This window comes from Neopsephotus bourkii, unplaced genomic scaffold (assembly GCF_033783945.1).
Source record: "Neopsephotus bourkii isolate Nb327-2 ecotype Australia unplaced genomic scaffold, CSIRO-AGI_Nbou_v1 NB_1373, whole genome shotgun sequence".
Taxonomy (NCBI): Eukaryota; Metazoa; Chordata; class Aves; order Psittaciformes; family Psittacidae; genus Neopsephotus; species Neopsephotus bourkii.
In genome coordinates this window covers 2,824,004-2,845,079 of record NW_026901852.1, presented here as the reverse complement: position 1 = coordinate 2,845,079, position 21,076 = coordinate 2,824,004, and the positions used below count along the sequence as shown (strand labels likewise).

The 21,076-nt window shown below is 48.4% G+C and overlaps 3 protein-coding genes across 3 annotated transcripts in view; 2 read left to right on the top strand and 1 right to left on the bottom strand.

Annotated features, from left to right (window-relative positions):
- The window catches only part of APMAP (adipocyte plasma membrane associated protein), a 173,464-nt gene that overhangs the window by 1,893 nt on the left and 150,495 nt on the right, over window positions 1–21,076 (top strand). The gene's annotated exons all lie outside the window — the stretch shown is intronic.
- On the top strand, window positions 4–870 carry CUNH6orf226 (chromosome unknown C6orf226 homolog). Its single transcript, XM_061367151.1, has 2 exons — window positions 4–248; window positions 740–870. The coding sequence occupies exons 1-2, from the start codon at window positions 4–6 to the stop codon at window positions 816–818; spliced, it is 324 nt and encodes a 107-aa protein (XP_061223135.1). The 3' UTR covers window positions 819–870.
- POLR1B (RNA polymerase I subunit B) lies at window positions 253–18,222 on the bottom strand. Its single transcript, XM_061367117.1, has 15 exons — window positions 18,055–18,222; window positions 17,819–17,986; window positions 15,424–15,570; window positions 14,609–14,741; window positions 13,484–13,620; window positions 11,582–11,805; window positions 10,253–10,424; window positions 9,297–9,468; window positions 8,239–8,520; window positions 7,527–7,660; window positions 6,962–7,132; window positions 6,203–6,359; window positions 4,285–4,481; window positions 3,649–3,902; window positions 253–1,941 (listed from the first exon to the last, which is right to left on the bottom strand). The coding sequence occupies exons 1-15, from the start codon at window positions 18,193–18,195 to the stop codon at window positions 1,059–1,061; spliced, it is 3,372 nt and encodes a 1,123-aa protein (XP_061223101.1). The 5' UTR covers window positions 18,196–18,222; the 3' UTR covers window positions 253–1,058.

The following is a 21,076-nucleotide window of genomic DNA, read 5'->3' as shown; positions in this document are numbered from 1 at the left end:
GCCATGGAGCAGGAAAAGGCCCCGGTCCCGGCTGCGGTCCCCGCCGCGCCGCCACCCGCCCCGTCCTTCGCGGAGGTTCTGCGGCTGGTGCAGAGCGGGCAGGAGCCGCCGGGGGTACGGCGGCCCCGGGCCTCGCCCACCGGGGACCCCCCCACCGCCTCCCGCCTGCCGCCGCCCGCCAAGCCCTGGGAAGGGCGCCCCGCGGAGCCCGTCCTCACCCGCGGCCCCCAGCACGGCTCAGCACAGAGGTGATTAGAAACGTACAAAAGAACTCTTTAACGGGCACACAGCTCCGGGGCCGGCGGCCACCGGGAAAGCAGCTGCAGAAGGGGACGCGGCGAGCTCCTGTCCCACCGTGTCCATGCGCTTCCAGGCTGGAAAGCCCTCTGCTTGCTGCTGCTTCAGCCAACGCACCAAAAAGCCACCTGCGGTGCTGCACCAAGCCGGGCGCTGGGGCTCAGCGACACCAAATGCTCCTCGGGTCAGGCCTGGCTTGGCCACGCTGGTCTCTTGGGGTCAAGGCTGCAGCTTCATGTCGGTGCCTTCTTCTTCATGGGTTTCAAGGCACATGGTATCGAAATAAAGCAAAGTAAAACATGTCCGATCACTTTAACCCGTACCCATCATTCAGGCATAAGTTTTGCAAGGATTTTTCTCCAAAAACCAAAAGTTTCTCTCTTTTTTCCCATAATTTCCAGCATTCACTTCATGCTGTTTTATGACTTCTTCATCTTTGCAGCTGCAGCCAGCGCTCGGAGAACGAAGAACCCGCACCGCTCTCAACACAGCAGCCTGGTGGGAGCAGTGATATTGCTTGATTTCCTTATGCCTGGTGCCCGTGATCCTTTAGGAAGTGCAAATGAACTTCAGCAGAGCTGTGTTTCCTCGCCACACAGCTCAGCGACCGCCCCGTCGCAATACCAACACCAAATTAATCTTGCAAACGTTGAAGAACCTCAGAACTGACTTTAACACTTGAAACCCGCACTGGGGCAGAGGCAGGAGTGACCTGTGCTTCCTCCCTGCCAGCAGCAGCATCGCCGTGGCTGGGGACAGCGCTACTCCACGTTGAGCTTTGTTTTTATGTTCATGGCTGCCAGCTCTGCCACGAAATAGCGGAAGACGTGGGGCACAGGGACCACGTCGATGGAGTCCACCCCGCCGCAGACAGAGCAGGAGTACCTCCTGCTGCTCAGCATGGAGGAGGAGTGGGGTTGTTTCTCCAGCACGGGAGACGTCATGCTGCCGCAGCTCGTGCAGACGTAGGCGATGGAGCCATCGGAGCAGTTGAACAGCCGGTCTTGCAGCAAGAAGGAGGTGCCGTGAGCCAGCAAAGCGTCTCGTTCCATCTCACCGAAGCGAATCCCACCTTCCACGTTCCTCCCTTTGACAGGCTGGTTGGTGACAGCGTCTCGGGGCCCTGTTGTCCTCACCTGGAACTTGTCTGAGACCATGTGGCGCAGGCGCTGGTAGTACACCACTCCCACAAAGATCTCTGCCTCCAGCTCCAGGCCGCTGATGCCACTGTACATCTTTTCCGTCCCAAAGAAGTTAAAACCAGCACTCACTAAAGTCTCACCAAAGTACTTCAGGGCAGAGTTCTTCTCCGTGAAGGTGAAGGGAGTGGCGTCGTAAGAGGCGCCGTGCAGCGCTGCCGACTTCCCCGCCATGCTCTCGATTAACATCCCAATGGTCATGCGGGAGGGAAAGCCGTGAGGGTTGAAGAGGATGTCTGGAACCATCCCGTTCTCTGTGAAGGGCATGTCCTCCACTGGCCAGAGCTGGCTCAGGATACCTTTCTGTCCGTGGCGGCTGGCGAATTTGTCCCCAATGGTTGGATTGCGGGGAACCCTCACGGTGATACAGGCCTTCTTGAACTTCCCGGTGCCACGGTCGTTGCTGCATAACCTGATGTTGTCCACAATGCCGACTTCCTTACTCCTGTGTAGGTGGGGAAAACAACCACAGCAAAGGGGTCAGGGAGCTGATTTACCGTTATGGAAAAGTATGACTCAGTAGCCAGGGAAATCAGACCGCATGAGCATGAGGGCGAGGAAGCAATACAGTGGCATCACACAAGTGCCATTAGATTGCTTTTTCTCATACTACAAGCACAGCTACAACTTGCAGGTGATTTAAAATAAAGATCATTTGAACCTGGCTTATCCGTATCCTACTTTTCTGACAAACTGCATCCCAGTGCTATGTGCTTTGTGTTAAGGCAGCAACCCTTCTCCCTGAAGGAGCTGGGGGATTTTTTTGGCAAATCAGGGGCACAAGCCCGCATTGAGAGCTGGGAACCTCATGTCTTTATAGGAATTCTAAATAATAATCAGATTTGGACCAAGAATGAACAAAAGCTGGAGAGCACAAGTAAAATGTCTCTCTGGGTAAGGAACGTGAACTAAGGCTGGGCTGCCACAAGACAGCTGGGAGCAGAAGCGTAGGGTGAGAAAGCTAAACGGCTCCACAAGGATAAGGACAAAGCTGAGCTTCCACACCCCCACTACCATGTGCTGAATCTCATTGCTCTGCTCTACCACCAAGATGACTGAGCAGTCATCCACAGCAGTCTCCTGTGCACCTAAGGCACCGTTAGAGCAACAAACAGCTTGTCCAGTAAGACCACTTAGTGTGTTACTCAAGTTCTTCTCAAACTGATTTGCCTCCATAATGCTACACAGCATTATCCTCACTTTATCAATGCTATAGGGACACATATAAGGCCTCAAGTTGTACAGAGCGCAGGATGCACTTAAATATATGGGTTTGTCAATGTTTTTGTTTCCCTTTCCTGAAAGAATTAAGAGAGTTTAAATGAAAGCCTCAGCAGCCTTCCCTCAGACCAATCTGACAAAACTTATCCCCGAAACATTCCAGGGGGGAGGAAGGGATGTAGTTGATGCATTTTAATACACTAGCAGTTTGGAAGCTGCGGTGTTAATAGAAATGCTCTTTGAACCCCTAATGCTGTAACAACTTAGAATCCCAGACTGGTTTATGTTGGAAGGGACCTTAAAGCTCATCCAGTTCCAAGCCCCGGCCGCGGGCAGGGACATCTTCCACCAGAGCAGGGTGCTCCAAGCCCCTGTGTCCAACCTGGCCTTGAACACTGCCAGGGATGGGGCAGCCACAGCTTCTCCGGGCACCCTGTGCCAGGGCCTCAGCACCCTCACAGGGAAGAATTTCTCCCTAATATCTAATCTTAACTTTGCTTACAAGTTTTTTTCTGGCAAGTCTCTGGGATCAGGCACTTTGTTTTGGTTTTCTGTTTGGTGTTTTTTGGCAGTGTTTCTTGTTAAACAGAAGCCCTCATGTGAATCAATTCATAAGAAGCTACAGAAAATGACTGCAGGGGCTGGGCAGGGGAACAGTCCTTGGAGACCATGAAACATTTCTGCAAGCTTTCTTTTTACTGGCCTCAGATTCTCCCCCTGGGATAAGAAGCTCTGCAGCATATACTGGCTTAGAGAAAAGCCATGGCACATGGAGTCACCTACAACATGAACTTCACAGTCTCTCTGTCAGGATACGGACGCTATCACATGAGGAGAGAAGGGAACTTCTGGAGGAGAAGATACTGCAGCTCACCAGGACCAACTGCTCTCAGACTGGTGTGTGGAGCCAAGAGGGACAAGCCGTACTTACGAATAGTACACAGTGAAGGTCTCCCCTGTGTTGAGGTTCATGAAGCTGTAGAAGGGGTCCCCAGGCTGTAGGATGGAGCCAACAAAAGGCAGTCCATCAGCATCCAACTTCTCCGTAATGTTCGGGTCACCAGGCTTGATGCCAAAGACTAAATTATCACCTGCCCTGCTGGCTTTAAGGGAAAGGTCAATGCTCTCCATCTTGATAACGCTTCCATAGGCAAACCCTCTCTGCCAGGAAGATTTGTTCACGATCTACGAAGAAACAGCAAAGGCTTGTTAAAGACTTGATGGTAACTGCAACACAAAAAGCATTTCCATTCTGATCTGATGCTCACCTTTTTAACATTGCTTTCCTAAACAAAGCCTCCCAGCAAGTCACTGTTCCAAAAGGCCCAAACCTCCTGGAACCCTAGTATTTCTCAATGCCTTGCCCAAGGGAGCTCCACTCTACTCTCAGTACCTCCAGCATTACCTGCTGTAACAGCACTTAACCACTGTGCTCCTACATCTGTATTTACAGAGTCTTTGGACTAGCAGAAGCAGCAAACAGGCTCTTCTCAGTGAGGTACCACCCTTCCTCCCAAGTCCCCAACATCCTCTACAGGACAGCAGGAGTTCTCCTTCAGTGCCTTACCATTGCATCTTCCATGTCATAGCCACTGTAGGAGATGACAGCCACAATCGAATTGGTGCCAACTGGATAGCTGTCCATCCCATAATAGTCATACATGCTGGGCCGCACCAGGGGGCTCTGGGGAGTGTGAAGGTGGTACAGCTTGTTATCTGAGCGATCCTTGTAGTTATAAACTGGAAACCCCATGGTTTGCTTTCCTATAAAGAAAGTTGGATTTATCCAGGATCAATTCAAAGTTAATCTGTGTTTCATTCCCCACGTATCTGGTTAAGAAGAAAGCTGGAAATACTTACAATGTAAAGGGGTAACCAATCTTAAAAGTCTTGGAAATTAATAACTGCCCAAAGTCCAGCTATAAAAAGTTCTATGCACCACAACACTCAATTCCTTTCATAGAATTTCCTAAGGACTAGCCGTAATTTTGTGTCTTTCCTGCAATTCCAAAATCTCCAATGAGGTTGGTATGGTGTGGTTTGGGTTTTTGCTCCCCAGAGTTTCCCATAGTGAGGCACACCTTACATATGTCCAGGCCAGAAAAGTGTTTCCTTGTGCAGGATAAATGTACTGGCAAGGAAAGCAAGTTTTGAGCAACAGTCACACTGCTACTTCAGAAAAGTATGAAAAAGTAGTAGCAGTTGAAGGACATCTTTCTGCTAATATTGTCAGGGATGTAATACCCAAAGTAATGAGATCTGTTCTCCCAAATTCCCTACCCACACACTTGCAGCCTTTTTTTTGGTTTTAATAAGCTTCTTGCACATCACCTGATTGAAACCCTACTACATAGAATCCGTTGGGATCATAGAGTCCAACCCTTACCCCAGGACTGCCAAGCCCACCACTCAACCATGTCTCTAAGGGCCTCAGATCCTATCCCTACTTCTTTCAGACAACCAAATCAGTCAATTTAAATCTTTGTCAAGTATTTGTCAGGAAAAAAAACCCCTCTGTGTTGCCAGAGTGCTGTATTCTCTTGCAACAGATGCCTGGCAACTGTCCTCTCAACAGCTGCAGTATCAAGACAGCAGTTGCTCAGTGAAGACAGGTGGCAAGGAAACCTCACCCTGAGTACTGCAGAGCATCTACTGTACCCACCAGTCAGAAGTCAGTTAAGCACTGTTGGCTGTGGGGAAGAGAGGACTGCTGGCAGCAGAGCTGTCAGACACTAACGCCACAACACAGCTGGTCCATTGCCTGTGTGATCAACAATATCAAAGTAAGGAAAAACAAACAAAACTTACCGAAGGGCAACGGAGCTAGTGAAGGGCCTGGAGCACAAGTGTGATGAGAAATGGCTGAGGGACCTAGAGGGTTTAGCCTGGAGAAGGCTCGGGGGACCTTATCGCTCTCTACAACTGCCTGAAAGGAGGATGGAGCCAGGAGAGGGCTGGGCTCTGCTCCCAAAGAACAAAGGATAGGACAAAAGGAAATGACTTCAAGCTGCACCAGGCAGCCTCAAGCAACTGCCTCAAGCAGTTTAGACTGGATACTGGGAACAACTTCTTCCCCAAAGGGCAGTCAGGCATTGGAACAGGCTGCCCAGGGCAGTGGTGGAATCACTGTCCCTGGAAGTGCTCACAAACCGTGTAGACAAGGCCCTTAATGACATGGGTTAGTGGTGGCCTTGGCAGTGCTGGGGAATGGTTGAAGATCTTTAAAGTCTTTTTCCAGCCTAGCTAATGGTATTATCCTATGGATGCAACAACTCAGAATGCCCACCAGAAGGCAGCCAGAATGATAAACTTGACTTCATTTACTTTGCCATGAAAAAAAAACAAAGGCTGTTCATCAACCTTAATGTTGAAACAACAGCTGGAAAGAGCTTTTATTTGGGTACACACTGAAGTAGACACACAAGCCATTTTTTTACCCTCTTTCTTGCCCAGGGACTTGCAGCATTAGGAACTATAGCACTTACCCATCTGGCACTGGTACATGTTTCGAGGACTTTGGTTGTGGTCAGAAAAGGGAATGAGGTTGGCCACCACACTCAGAATGCTGTGAGGGAAGAGCTCCAGGTGAGTGGTTATTCCAGGTATCACCTCTGACTCTACTGTGGCCACATTCATGAAGATCTGCAAGCATCAAATTGGACAACGCTCATTCCCTTCCTTCTTTTAAAGGAAAGGAAGCAACACAATGCTGCCTCTGATGTCTTTTTATCCACTTCAGTTCTAGCTGTGGTCATTGCCTGCACCTCAGAGTATCAGACAGCTGTTAAACTGCCTATCACAATCACAGACCAGCTGCAAGGAAAGAGAGTCTGGAAATACAAAACTGCAGTAATGTGTCCTCCTTCCTGTCTCCCATTTTAATTGCTCCAAATGGGCCAGTTCCCCACCATCCACTGCTTGCCAACCTAGGGGCAATTTGAAGAACATGATGTAAAATGAGATGAGACAGTACACGCCAGACAGCAATCCTTCCTCTCCAAAGCTTCACTAAGAGTAGATTTCAGTCTTTCAAGAAGATGCCAATAGCCCAGCTACAACATTTATGAGAAGCCAAATAGCAGGAAGTGTGAAAACCCTTTTGCCACCTATGCCAGCTCTTCAACACAAGCCCCTCATGTCCCATCTTCAGTTCCCTTCATAAGTATTTACCAAAACTCTTGTTTTTGATGCCAGGTACCTCTGTAACAATCAGTGCTTTATTAAAGGAAACATTCAATCCCTACCTGTTCCAGAGTACCAATCCATTCATTCCTTCCATAGAGCAGGTTCCTGACAGGCCGCACCATCCGGCAAGGGGTGGTAAAAATGTACAACCCAGGATACAGACTGGGTTTTCCTGTCATTGGGATCAGGACCACTTCTGCCCGTGCAGGAAATCTCTTCTCTTGTGTCATCTGTTTGTGCCAAGAAATATCAATTTAGAAACACAAACCAACACTGGTTTAAGTTAAGCTGCATCCCACAGGATACACAATGCAAATGCCAACCACAGGGGTAGCTGCTGATATAAAATGGTGGAGAGAAGATTTTACAAATACTTCAAGAAAAGGACAGATTTTGTCCATCTTTGAGAAGGATTCCTTCTCCAAAATCATGACTTCACAAAGCAACAGACCAAACATATGGCTATAAACAAGAAAACCAGAAAAGCCCACTCCAGTAACAACATAATGTCAAAGACAACGTGCTGGGTCACATTCAAACAAGAAAGAAGAGTCCCAAACATGCCTATTTTTGACTGCTGCATATTGAGCATGCTTTGCTAAAAAGCATTCTAAACAAGACAACCTTGAACCGGCGGAGGGTTGCTGCGATCTCAGGAGCCAGGTCCCACTCTACCCAGCCCACCACAGAGCCATCCAACACAACTCTGTAGCACTCGGCGTAAGGCTTGCTTGGAGTCGCATCCAGGGGGGTGACACCTGTGGGAAGAGGGGTTGGTAGAAGGAACAGCCCAGGAAAGCAGACAGAACACAGGAGCTGTGTCTGCAGGAAGCCTTAGGGTGCACCAAAGAGCTTTCTGAGACATCCAAAAATTCAGATCTACAGGGCAAAGTTGCAGATGGAACATACAAAACATGCACAACTAAGAATGCGATTGCCCTGCCTGTTTTCCTGACTGGAATAAGGATTCCCATTATTGTAGTCAACACAAGTGAGCTACAGTTTAATTCAAGTCACCAGCAGCATTAGAAAGTGCCTGCTTGGTCCAGTTCCTCAGAGCTTGTACTGTGCAATTCTCTGTGCTTTGTGAACATCTTCACTCTACAGCAAGCAGTTAAGAGACATTTACACTGAACTTTACACTCTCCAAAAGGTCAACACGCCTGTAACATCAATGTGCTAACTTACCACTAAGAAGCAGCACAGTAAGTACAGGTTTAAGTTGATTTCACCTTCTCTGGTGAAAGCTGGAGAAGCTTTCCCACATATGGGTGTGCAGAGCAGAAAGGTATAAAGGGAGCTAGCTGTACTACATGATCAAGCCAATAAAACATACCCAGGGAACATAACAAAGGCGGGATGTCCCTCACGGGCACCATCTCGGTCACAATTTCGCACAGAACCGTCATGTGGTTCATGAGCCCGCAGGGTTCCCCATCTGGAGTGTCCACAGGGCACAGGAAGCCCCAGGACTCGGGCAGCAGCTTGCGGACAGTTGTAGTTCTCATCTGGGAGAAGGCAGCTCCTCTGTGTACGCAGCGGAAGTGGGACAGGTACCGGACGAAATTGAGCTTGTCTCCCACCACACACAGACCGCTGTCCTGTAACATGCCCAGGCCTTGGGAGCAGAAGGGAGATTTACGTCAGGTGTCAGCCAGCTTTATCACAGAGTGTGATGTTTCAAAGCAGTTTCTTGCTTTTCACTGACAAGCCCTAAAAGTCCTCACACAAGATCCCAGCAGCAGAAGGCACACATGCTGCTACTTGCGCACAGGGAATTCAGTGCAACTCAGCACAGGCTGAGAGACTTTAAATTCCAAGCTATTGCTCAAAATCTAACTCCTTTCAGGAACATGGGAAAGTCATTCCCAGGGAAGCAACTTGGGGATCTGCAGCTGGTATATGTTTTACTGGAATTCCATGGTTTTCTCATCTCATTTTCTAGTGGGCATTCCAGCCCAAGAGCATCACACTGGACACTTCAGGGACACACCAGGTAAATTCGAATTACACATTAACATAGCAGTTTCTCTCCCATGATGAGTGGGGTAGTCCTGATAAAACAAATGCCCCTTCTCTGTCTTACACTGCACCTTCTAAGAGGAGATAATCCTTGGGGAAACAAATCTTAGTATGGTTGCTCTTTTAGATGATGCTAAATTTGATTTCAACTATTTATCTGCATAGAGGCTTTTTATACCATGCATGAAGTCTATGCTTGAGGAGAAATCTTGCCTTTTTCCTCAACTATCTTTTTCCTTAACCACTTCCCTTAATTCAGTCTGCAAACACAATAACTGCATACAAGCAGTTGTTTCGAGTTAAGAGCTCAGTTTTATGTTCTTTCTCTTTCTGTTTAGAAGGGCAAAAAGCTTCTTAAACCTGAAGATTTACCTGTTTTAGATCGCAGGTTACCAGTTGCAAGAAGGTACTCAAATGGCTTGGTAAAGTCTGTGGCCAGGCTGAAAGCCTTCACCAAGCTGTCTGCGTTTATGCTGACATCAGCCTTTTCTGCTCTTTTCTCCAAAACGAACTTAACAGATTGTAACCAGCTTTCAAGCCTCTCCTATGGTTGAAAAGTGAGAGATTCGCATTTAAAACAGGAAAATAAAGGCTCAATTTAGAACTCCACATCTGTTGCATGTACTACTATTCCACAGTGATTTTCATGGGAGAGTCTAGCTGCTGAACATTTTCCTCCTGGCATCCTAAAATGAGGACTCCCTAGAAATAAACTGAACTAATATTGAATTAAAATAGACCAGGAAACCACATGTTTACATGACCAGTAAGAAATTCACTGTGTAAGTCAGAAGCCTGCTATCAACTTCCAGATCTGTAAAGGAATTTCAGGATGGGACAGTGATGACAATATTATGAATCATCACTTCTGGAAGATGGGGAAAGTTACTCTCTTGCACATTTGCCACATGAAACAGCAGCGACACCAGAACCAGACAGAGCTTTACCACTCCTGTATGAAATGATGCAACAGGAGCATGCTGTTTCAAAAGCCTCTTAAAGCACCAGAGGGATCAGTATTCCTCTTTCCTCAGACTCCCACTCTGAATGGGGCACTTTGATTTGCTCTGAAAGGCTACAAGGCTCTTCAATGCAGGTTTTGTACAGGCTTTTCTTCAGCGTATTGAGTACCTTATACTGAGACACCCAAGCCTTCCTCAACTCACTGCCTGCCTACACTACCTCCAGCACTCTCTCAAGCCTGCATAGCATACCCAGGCTCCCTGCTCTTCAGTCTGGCTCCTGCACTTCTCCTACCCCCATGGTCATTGTCATGCTTGGAGCAGATGACCATGACATTCACAGGCCTAAACCCTGTAAGACCTTACCTTCAAGAACATAAGGAAAAGCTGTCCTGGGGTAAGCACTTCTTGGTTCATCAAACTGTCTGGATTATCCTCCATGCACTCCCCTTTGGCAAAGGTATACAGCTTCTGGGTCATCATGCAGAGCAGGTAGAACTTTTCTGTTCTGTTTGTCAGGTGGATGCAGATACACTTGCTGGAGGGAAAGAGGAAGATAACTAACACCATCTCTTCATGCTAGCCGGTCTTCAAGTTTCTCCTCAACTATCACAAACCAAGTTGGCTTCTTTTTTTTAATAAAAGGCCCAACAAGGCACAGGCTTTTCTAGGTACCCTTAGTATTGTATGAAAATACCAAGAAATAATACAAAACCCCCAGAGACTGAGCCATAAAATGATCCTCTTATCTTAAGGTGTTAGTTTTGTTAAGGATACAGGTAAACTTTGTGAAAGATTGATTTTACACACTTCCATGTTAGATGTCCTTGTAAGTACACAGTTACGTAGCAGGCCAGGACCAGTGAAAAGATGAGGTTTGAAGGTTGTTTTACAGTAGCTATGACATTAATCATACACATGCACACACACCTGCACAGAAATCTGAGCTGGCAACTAACAGCAAATCACAAAACATTACTGTTTACACCATCAGTGCCCTGCCACAGAAAGTCTGCATCTCCACTGCTGGTCTTCATCAACTGGTCTCTGGATATTGAAGCACTCTCTGAGGCACCACAAGGCTGCCTTTGGTTTCCAGCCACATGACCACCCCCTATTTATAAGTACATCCTCCCAAATGATCCTTTTCATGTGCTAAAAGAACCTCTCAAAAAGCTTACACCTACTTTTACCAGAAGAAGAAACTAGCTGAATGCCTGCCACACTGACAGGCTCAAAGCCAGCTCTTCCATTTCCTTCTAGCTTAATCCATGGAAGAAGCAAGACTTTAAAGCGTCTAATTTCTGACATTTTAAAAGATCAATGTAACTGTTAGAGTTATCAGCAACTGTGTGAAACTAATGAAGTGCCACAAATTGCAGCAACAAATAGGGCCTCAGTCTCATGCCTTCTCTTCCTTAACATTTTTCATCAAATACATCAGGAAATCACAACTAACACCCTCTAAATAACAACTGACACCCTCTCCCAAAACTATTTTGGGGATACTTGTGTCAATCCATTAAAATACATATTTCTGAACACCACAAGTACAGATTATCAGCATCCTGAAGTGCCATCAGAAACTGGCCACTGGTTTTACAAATGCCCATGAAAACTGTATCCAAGTAAATCTGCCTGTAATTTCAATGCAATTACACCAAATCACACATTCCTACATGCATACAAACATACTTCAAAATGAAATCTGCAGCCTGTTCATTGCTGTACCACTCAGGGAGGTTGAGTTTTACTCTGAAGCTCCTTCCCAGGTATTCGAGGACATTTTGCTGTGTGTAACAGCCTGCATCCACCACTGCTCTCATCATCTCAGTAACGCAGTTCACATAAAAGGTATCATCTTCCTTTCCCTTGACCAACTCTTCAAAAATCTGGTAGTCTGGGAAATTAACTAATGCCTGAAAGACAGAAGTGTATCGGATCAGAAAAAAAAAGGCATAGCAACATCTGTCCATAAAATACAGCAAAAGAACAAGGGCACCCCACTGATTTAGGTTTTCAGTCCTCTGGAAATAACCTTCCACATGCAAAGTGAAAAATGCTGTGGGGTTGAGGTGCTTAGACAGTGGGTAATGCAGGAGATATTCACACCCTGATGATGACTGCGGGTACTCCCAATCCAATGAGACCCTTGGGAAAAAAATACCCAAACTTGCAGCCTCCAACATCCTCTTGCTGTTACAATGGCTTCCTAATATCTTGACATCAGGGTTAAGCAAATATCTTGTCCATCAATTAAACCTGTATTTACTGACAAATGTGCCTCTTCTTCAAATAGATTTTTAAGGCAGAAAGGAGCAATGCAAACCCAGTTCTGCTGCTTGATCATGATATATACAAACAGAAAACTGCCAGAGCACATACTGCCTTTTGTCCAGCACATGCTACTTCTTGTCCAACAGGAACAAGAGGAAAGAACTGGGATTACACAAGAAGAAACCAGAATTCTAGCCACAACAGAAGAGCAGTGGGGCTGCAGTAGCAGCAGTCTGCCTCAATGGGACCTTTACTTGCCACAGGAAACCAGAACAGAACTGAGCTTGATTGATGCTGGGATGCACACCCACAGAGTGACTACTTAGGGAAGATTTTGAACTTCAGACAACAGGGCCTGCTTAGCCAGAGATCTCATGAACTACCAGAAAATCAGTACAATTCCTCTGCATGTTAATACAACAGGTAATCAGCTACTTTTGGTAACTACTTTTGTTGAAACAGGAGTTGAAGAAAAGCAGTGAAGAAAAAGTGCAATGCATTATGCAACAGTGAAAGGAATACAGCAGGTTTAAAGAATCCCAGAAGGGTTTCAGTTGGAAGGGACCTTAAAGCTCATCCAGTTCCAAGCCCCTGCCATGGGCAGGGACACCTTCCACTAGAGCAGCTTGCTGCAAGCCCCTGTGTCCAACCTGTCCTTGAACACTGCCAGGGATGGGGCAGCCACAGCTTCTCTGGGCACCCTGTGCCAGCGCCTCAGCACCCTCACAGGGAAGAATTTCTTCCTAATGTCTCATCTCAATCTCCCCTCTGTCAGGTTAAAGCCATTCCCCCTTGTCCTGTCCCCACAGGCCCTTGTCCAAAGCCCCTTTCCAGATTTCTTGTCATCCCCTTTAGGCACTGGGAGCTGCACTAAGGTCTCCCCTTAAGGAGCCTTCTCTTCTCCAGGCTGAAAAAGTCCAGCTCTCTCAGCCTGGCTCCATAGCAGAGGTGCTCCAGCCCTTGAAGCATCTCGGTGGCCTCCTGTGCTCTCACTCTAACAGCTCCACATCCTCTTATATTGGGAGATCTTTCATATTAGGTGGCAAACTCTTCCACCCTCCAACAGCTATTCATCCAGAGTCTTAATCAACAAAATCTATGCACTCTCTCTTCTCCTGACCTGCGCACACTTCCTCTGTTTCAGCCAAGTGTTACATTAAAGGCATAGGCTTGGCTTGAACTACAGTTCTTCAGCCAGTATAGCAAAGATGAGTAAACATACTTATTATGGAATGAGCGTCTTCCCATTACTTAGATAAAAATGCTTAGTAAGACTTCCGTATTTACTCAACACAGAAAGCAAGAGCATTCATTATTTACCTTCAGAGCAAATCCCAAGGGAAGGAAGAATAACTCTTTCTGAAAAATGAAGTTCATCATGACACAGCCATTTTCCAAGTAGTGAAGGTTCATATTTATTGCAGTGTGCTCATCCTTAACACAGTGCATCACCACTCCTGCAAAAATGAACACAAGCAAAGACCAATTTGAGCTGTACAAACCTCACTGGCTGCATTGCTGTGGTACGTCTGAGCAGGTATGAGACAATCCATCAGAGAAACTTTGGTACTTGGTGGCTGAGAATACAAGGTAGATCACTAGTTTCAGCATCAGTCTAGCGTTTCAAAGAAATACACCAGATCAATTCAGCTCTTAGTGGACAAATGTCTCAGTATGGCCAGCACACTCACTGAGAGGCTTGAAAGATGCATAAAGAGGAAATGGAACCCCCCACGCCTCAACTATTCTGTCTGTAACCTCTTGTGTAAGCAGCAATGCATAAGTAATCTTCCTAATTGCCCTGTGGGTGAAGTTTTCACATCTTTGCACCTGGGTGGTACCACTCTGGCAGCATTTCCTGGTCTTGTCCCATGCTTGGCCCTGTACCACTGCAGGACAAAATAAAACCAAATGAGACCATTTAAATTGGCAGTCCCTCAGAATCCATTACTCTGGAATTACAGTGTGTGCTTCAGCAGCACAGTCCAGTCAAGTCAGCAGCTGGTAACACCCAAGTTTAAACTGTGAATTTCTGGCTTAATTCAACTTTAAACTCCTTTTACTGAGGATACATGACACAGGAATGGGACAGCCAAGAATCTGGTTCATCTCCTTTGCATCAATTAAATCTACCATCTCAAAGTATGGATAAGCAAATTCAACAAGACAAACACAGTAGTTTACACTAACTTCTCCTGAAGTCACTTTCCACATAAACAAAAGGTTACATGCACTGCAATACAGTTGCCTTGCTCGGCATGGGGAGCTCAGACAGCTCTCACAAGGCAAGCACCAGCCTCATGTTTGCACTATTATGCAGTAAAAAAATGAACATCATACAAGAGCTACAATAAACCATACTAACACAAATCAGCTCTAGATGGTCACTCCTCTTTGTCCTCAAGTAGTTACAAGCAGGATGCTGCAGGAAACTGCTCAGCTTACCGTACTCTGTGAAACCAGGGCCTCTGTTTTTCCATTTGTGTCTTGTCATTGCAAGAGGGAAGTTTCGCCTGGGCATAATCAGCATCCTAATAACCTTTTCTAAGCCATTAATTATAAAGTAGCCTCCCATTTCCTGGCAAAGGAAGAAGAATTATTTTAATATGCTTAGAAATTCATAACCCAGCACTTTAATTAAAAGGCAAAAAGGCCTGAATCATGCAGCAAAAAAAACCCTAATGTTTTCACTATGAAACCCATAACAAGATATGTTTCAGCATTGCATTTGGAAAGGCTGCACTCCTTGCCAGTGACTATTAAGTCTAAACATAGTAGACAGTGAATGGAAAGGGATGTTCCATATTTTATGTTCCATAATTTAAAGGAAGTAAGAAAAATGTATCAAATCTGTATGGTCAACTGAACAGCTCTGTAGAGCTGACATGAACCACTGTTTAAAGAAATACTCTGAAGCTCCCAAATGAGAGGAATCTTCAGTCCAGAAAACCTCTTTCTGGTCACATAAAGACTTAACACTAATAAATTTATAGCTCCCCAAAGAATATGTCATTAGACACAAAGTGTTTCAGCAGCAAGTAATACGCTGAGTAAAGGTACAAGTGGCATACTAAGGGGGCAGCAATAGTGTGCCATTGCAGATTGTGTTTTATAGTTTGCTCACTCTTTCGTGAGTGATACAGCACTAAATGATTAAGTATTCAATCGCCAGCAGCTGATGTGCTACTGGGAGGGGGTTAGGAAAACAAGCTGTAGAAGACTGAAAATGCAGATTTTCCTGACCCACAAATCCCTGTTACCTCTTCCTCCTCATGGTGCTGCATGAGCTCTTGTGGAGACAGATCATAGAGGCTGCATAGCTTGGACTTGACCATGATTGGAATATACCCCAGGGGATATTTAATCGTCTCTTGTGGCATGTCATTCACTGACCAGCTGATGTCAGCCTGAAACGACATAAAGCAAACAATGAGCAAATCGAGTTGCCCTTTTAATCTTTCCTGCTATATTAACTGTATGTTTAGTGTAACCACAATCTGTTAACTTCCATCACTGTAAAAATGGCAATAACGATATACAATAAAAAGCAGAACTACTAGATACAGGCAGAAAGATGGCACTCTGGAAAGCAGCCAGAAGATCATCCGAGTCTAGAACTAGGTAAAGAAGCTGCTAGGAAAGTGTTGGTACAATCCACTCAGCCTTTCAGAGCCCCCCAGCAGAGCAGCCTAAATGAAAAAGGCAGCCATGGGATAGGAAAGGAAACCTCTGGAATTAACACACAGTTAAAAGCAATAAAAAACAGTGCTCAGTGGGAGGCCATCCACACTGCAGCCTGCAGACCCTTGCTAAGACTGTTCACAAATGATCTTTCACATGTCTGAAAGGAAATGATGTATTTACAGTAACAAGATCTGGCAGTGGCTCTGCAGGACTCCTGGACTGCACATAACAAGGTGGTAAAACACAATGTGGGAGCAAAAAGTTTTGTTCCAACTGTTGCAAACATTTACACAGGTTCAAAAAAAAACCACCCAAACCCAAACCAATTAAACAGACACTGGGGAAAAAAATAAAAGATAGGAAGTAAATCAGGTATGGAAAATAAAGCATCTCTAGCTCAGAAAAATCTAAGAGCCATTGGAAAGACTCTGAACAACCTGCAACTGCTCCATTCCCATGTTCAGATAAGAGCCTGCACTTGCAGCTGCTTTTATCACTGTAATGCTTTGACGAAGAAAAATTCAAACAACTGAAGTTGCAAACCCCTCCCTCGCACTGGGTGCAAAGGAAAATATTTGCTGGGGATGCTGCTTCTCCTCTAAGCAAACTTCAGAGCAATTCAGAAAAATGGTGAACATATGATTTGAGTTTACAGCTCTGAACTACAATATGGGTACACCTTCTGAAACCCTGATTCCTGCAGAAACAAGACTGGGATTATCACACTCCCTGGGATGACACAAGTCTCCTTCCAAGGTCTTCCAAACAGGCTGGCTGATTGCAAAGCAAATCTGACAGAAAAGAACACAGGTAAAGTCCCGTGGAAAACCACTGACAACACCAAGCTGTCTGGGAGTATTGATCTGCTGGAGGGTAGGAAGGATCCACAGAGGGATCTGCACAGGCTGGATCCATGGGCTGTGGCCAGTAGTGTGAGGTTCAACCAAGCTCAGTGGCGGGTTCTGCCCCTGGGCCATACTAACCCCACGGAATGCTCCAGGCTTGGGGCAGAGTGGCTGGAAAGCTGCTCAGTGGATAAAGGACCTGGGGGTGCTGATTGATGGAGCTGAACATGAGCAGCTTGGGCACAGGCAGCCAAGAAGGCCAACAGCATCCTGGCCTGTATCAGCACCAGTGTGGCAGCAGGGCCAGGGCAGGGACCATCCCCCGTACTGAGCACTGGTGAGGTTGCACCTTGAATCCTGTGCTCAGTTCTGGGCCCCTCACTACAAGAGAGGAACTGAGGTGCTGGAGTGGGGCCTGAGAGGGGCACCGGAGCTGGTGCAGGGCCTGGAGCACAAGTGTGATGGGGAATGACTGAGCGATTGGGGGGGTTAGTCTGGAGAACGCTCAGGGAGGACCTCACTGCTCTCTGCAACTGCCTGAAAGGAGGATGGAGCCAGGAGGGGGCTGAGCTCTGCTCCCAAGGAACAAGGGATGGAACAAGAGGAAATGGACTCAAGCTGAACTAGGGGAGGCTTGGACTGGATATTGGGAACAATTCCTTCCCCAAAGGGCAGTCAGGCATTGGAACAGGCTGCACAGGGCAGTGCTGCAGTCACCATCCCTGCAAGCGTTCACAAACCGTGTAGACGAGGCCCTCAGTGCCATGGGTTAGTGGTGGCCTTGGCAGTGCTGGGGCACGGTTGGACTGGATGAGCTTGAGGGTCTTTTCCAACCTGATTCTCTAATCCTATGACTCCACGAACACATGGACAGGGGAGACGGGGCCCATGAGGAGCTCGGTTTGAAGGGAGGTTTGTGCAGTGAACTCCTACTTCACCAACGCTCAGACTAAGAGGGAGCTCTCCACAATCCCTTGGGGCAGGTGAACCCGGGAAGGGGACTTTACCTAGAGGGGTCTTTAACTCCAGACTCAGCCGGCTTTGACCGGCAGTGGCGGCGTGGGACTACCCCGAGCGGCGGGAATACGCGGACCGGGAGGGCGGGCCCCGGCAGCCGGACACTTACAGTGATCCTGCCGCGGTAGGTGCTGCGCAGGCCGCGGCACTCGGCGGGGAACACCTTCCTCTCCTGGCACGCGGTCCCGGGGGGCACGGCGGGGGGGGCGATGGACACCCCGGCCAAGGTCAGCGACACCCGTCTGTCCTTCAGCGCGAACTCCAGCGGCGGCAGAGCCTGCAACGGCACCGGGTCAGGCGAGGCGGGAGACCCCCGGGGACCCCTCCCGCCACCCCCCCGCAGACCTGCACGGCGCGGTACACGCCCTCGCTGACGGCGTAGTTGAAGGACTCGATGTGTGCGCTGGTGAGGTTCCGCCGGGGCGCGCTGCGCACGGCCGGCCTCGGCCGCAGCCTGTGCGGGTCCTGCCCGCCGCACCCCGCCATGCCGGCCCGCCGCGCGCCGCCTCACGGGAAGCGGGGGGGGGCGGAACCGCGCTGACCGGACCGCGTGAGGGAGGCGGGAGGGTGGGGGCGGGATCGGTGCCCGCAGCCGCCAGGCCGCCTGGGGGCGCTGCTGCACTCACTGCGCAACTCGTTGGTGGGGAAGCGCGGCCGTCCAAGGCAGCGCAGGCAGCGCCCCGTGCGGTGCTCTAGCGCCACCCGTCGCTGGGTCCTCCCATCGCTGTCCCCCCTCAACCAGCCCCAGCCATGTCCCCCCAGCGCTCTGCACCCCCCATCAGGTACCCCCAGCACCATGTCCCGGCTATCTGTACTCCAAGGCCCCTGCGGCAGCAGTGAGGAAGTGACACGCTCCCCCAATCACTCCCTGTTGCCTCTGCACCCCTGACCCTCGAACAGCCTCCCGCCATCTCCTGTGGGTGCTGGGACAGCCTTGGTGCGTGAGGCCAGGCCCTCAGCGCCGTGCTGCCGTCTCACACTCGACACCCTGAGGTGAGGAAACCTCCATGCAAGGGGGCAATACTCCCCCCTTCCCAGGCGACCTGATCTCCCCAAAGGAACACTGCAGGCCATGGGGTTCACATGTTTTAATGATGGTTTAGGAGAGATGTGGAAAAGAGTCACCGGAGATCCACCGGCTCAGGCACCCGCCGGCCCCACACGCACATGCTGACATGGGGACACAAACTGGAGCTGGGTGGCAGTGCCAGACGTACCCCACCATCCTCTCAGCACCACGGTCTTCCGAGGGCTGCCATAGCGGACACTGGCGATGAGACATGGGTATGAACCTACGGATGGCACAGCACTGCTCTCCTGGGGAAGAGCTCCACAAAGAGGACAAGAAATGCCGGGAGCAGGGACATGCATGGGCACAGCAGCGCTGGGAAGCTGGGATGAAGCGGCTTTTGAGCCCTTCTTCAACTTCTCCGGCGTCCTCTGTGGGCAGCCACTGGATTTCAGAGGGAGCACGATAGCTGTTGCGCGGTAACCACGACTAACCTGGTATGAAACAAGCCACATGGGAGTTACCTGAAACCCAGAGTCCAGCGGGACCAGACCCTGCTGGAAAACACAGCCAGAGCACCTGGGCCTGAAGTCCTTCAAGCCTGACATGAAGGGATACAACTAAGACTAGAGACATTCTGCAATACAGGAGGTGTCTTCTGGAAACCCAGCACCACTCTCTGTGAAAGCTCAGGAAAGGAGTAATATGTTTTCCTATTGACCTTTTAGCTGAAATAAGCTAGAAATCATTTATTGTTGTGTATTCCTAAAAAAAAAAGAAACAAGTTTCACAAGGGGCCTGTGAGCATCCCTTGCTGCTTAAGCATCCCAAGGTGTACCCATGGCTGCAACGTGTGCGTCAGCCACACACACATCCTCTACTCCACCTTGTACCCAGTATTTTGTGCAAGACCTTAAGCACTGTGCTCTCTGTCCTTCATCATTCACCTCCTGTGCTCTACCCTGGGGAGGACTTTGGGAGCAGGGGGTGAACACACACAGACCTGCTGTTCTCCTCCAGAGGCTGTTGCCTAGTCCTAAAAATCTCAGTGGACAAGGTAATGATTAAAGCAACACAGACCCGCCATCTCCCCCAAGCCCAGCTTGGTTATGGGCAGGGTATAAATTGCTGCATCGCCTGTGCTCAGGGCTCTACCATTCACTTAATGTTCCACTTTCAACTGAGCAGCAAAAAATGCCTGGCTGCCAATGTGCCACAATGCAATCCAGGGTGGAAAAAGCCTTGGGTTAGACAGAGGCTCTCTTCTCCTGCTTTTGCCCACATCCAGGCAGCTTCCTTGCCTTTATCCCCAGGCAAGGGGCAGGAATCTCACATTACTGTGAACTAAGGGGAGGGATTTCCCTTTTGGGAAGAAGGATGGGTTGAGCACTCCAGAAAATGAGCATTTCTCATTTCAGTTTTGCCTTCTCAGTCTGCGCTCTGCTCTTGTCTGTCCTAGAACTCAGGAGAACCCAGCCTCTCCTCTGTCACCCCAGGCACACCCTGGACCAGAGCAATGCTATTAGAACTTCCCCTTGCTGGGCACAAAGGTGTGATTTGTAGGCTCACATAAACTAATCTGAAAATGCCAATAGAAGTGTGGTGAACTTTGCAAGTTGAGTGACAACCATTACAGCCTACATTCTACCTTGGAGTGTTACCACTATGCTTTTACCTGGCCTCCAGTGACATTTTGACAGCTATGTGCTACCATAAGGTTAAAAATCCCAACGAATTCTTCCCCCACAGTCCTCTCCCAGCTTCTCACCCAGTGCTCCCCACCTCAAGAAGTGATGCATTCACGGTCCCTCTTCATCTTGTGTGAAATGATGCCACTTTCACATTCACAGCATGTCACAACGAATATCCATCCCATGACAGCACCATCAGAATGCATCGTTCCAAGGAGGCCTGAGCACTTCAGTCCTGCCTTCAGAAAGGTGCCAGGATCATCTTGCTGGCACAAAGATCTTGAAACCTCCGTCAGGAGCCGAACCAAGTACACCAAAGCACTAGGATCTTCTGAGGGAGGCAGAAATCCCATTGCTTGATTCATTTCACGTTACACACAGGCAGCTTGAAACCTCCACAACCTCTTCTTGTTTGGTTGGTTTGGGTAGCAGGAATCAGCTTATTTGGGTGCCAAGCACCTTTCCTGCCAGAGGCAGCAGGACTCAGCCCTGACCACCACCCACTGAGCTCTGCCCTTAGGAGGGATGTGCTGGGCTTACAGTGAAAACTCAGATGCACTTCATAGGGTAGACAATAAGCCAAGGATTTAGTAGATGTTAGCTTTGAAATTCAGCGACCTCAAGGATTTTCACCTCCCCTTCCCCACCAAAACACATGGCTTCCCAG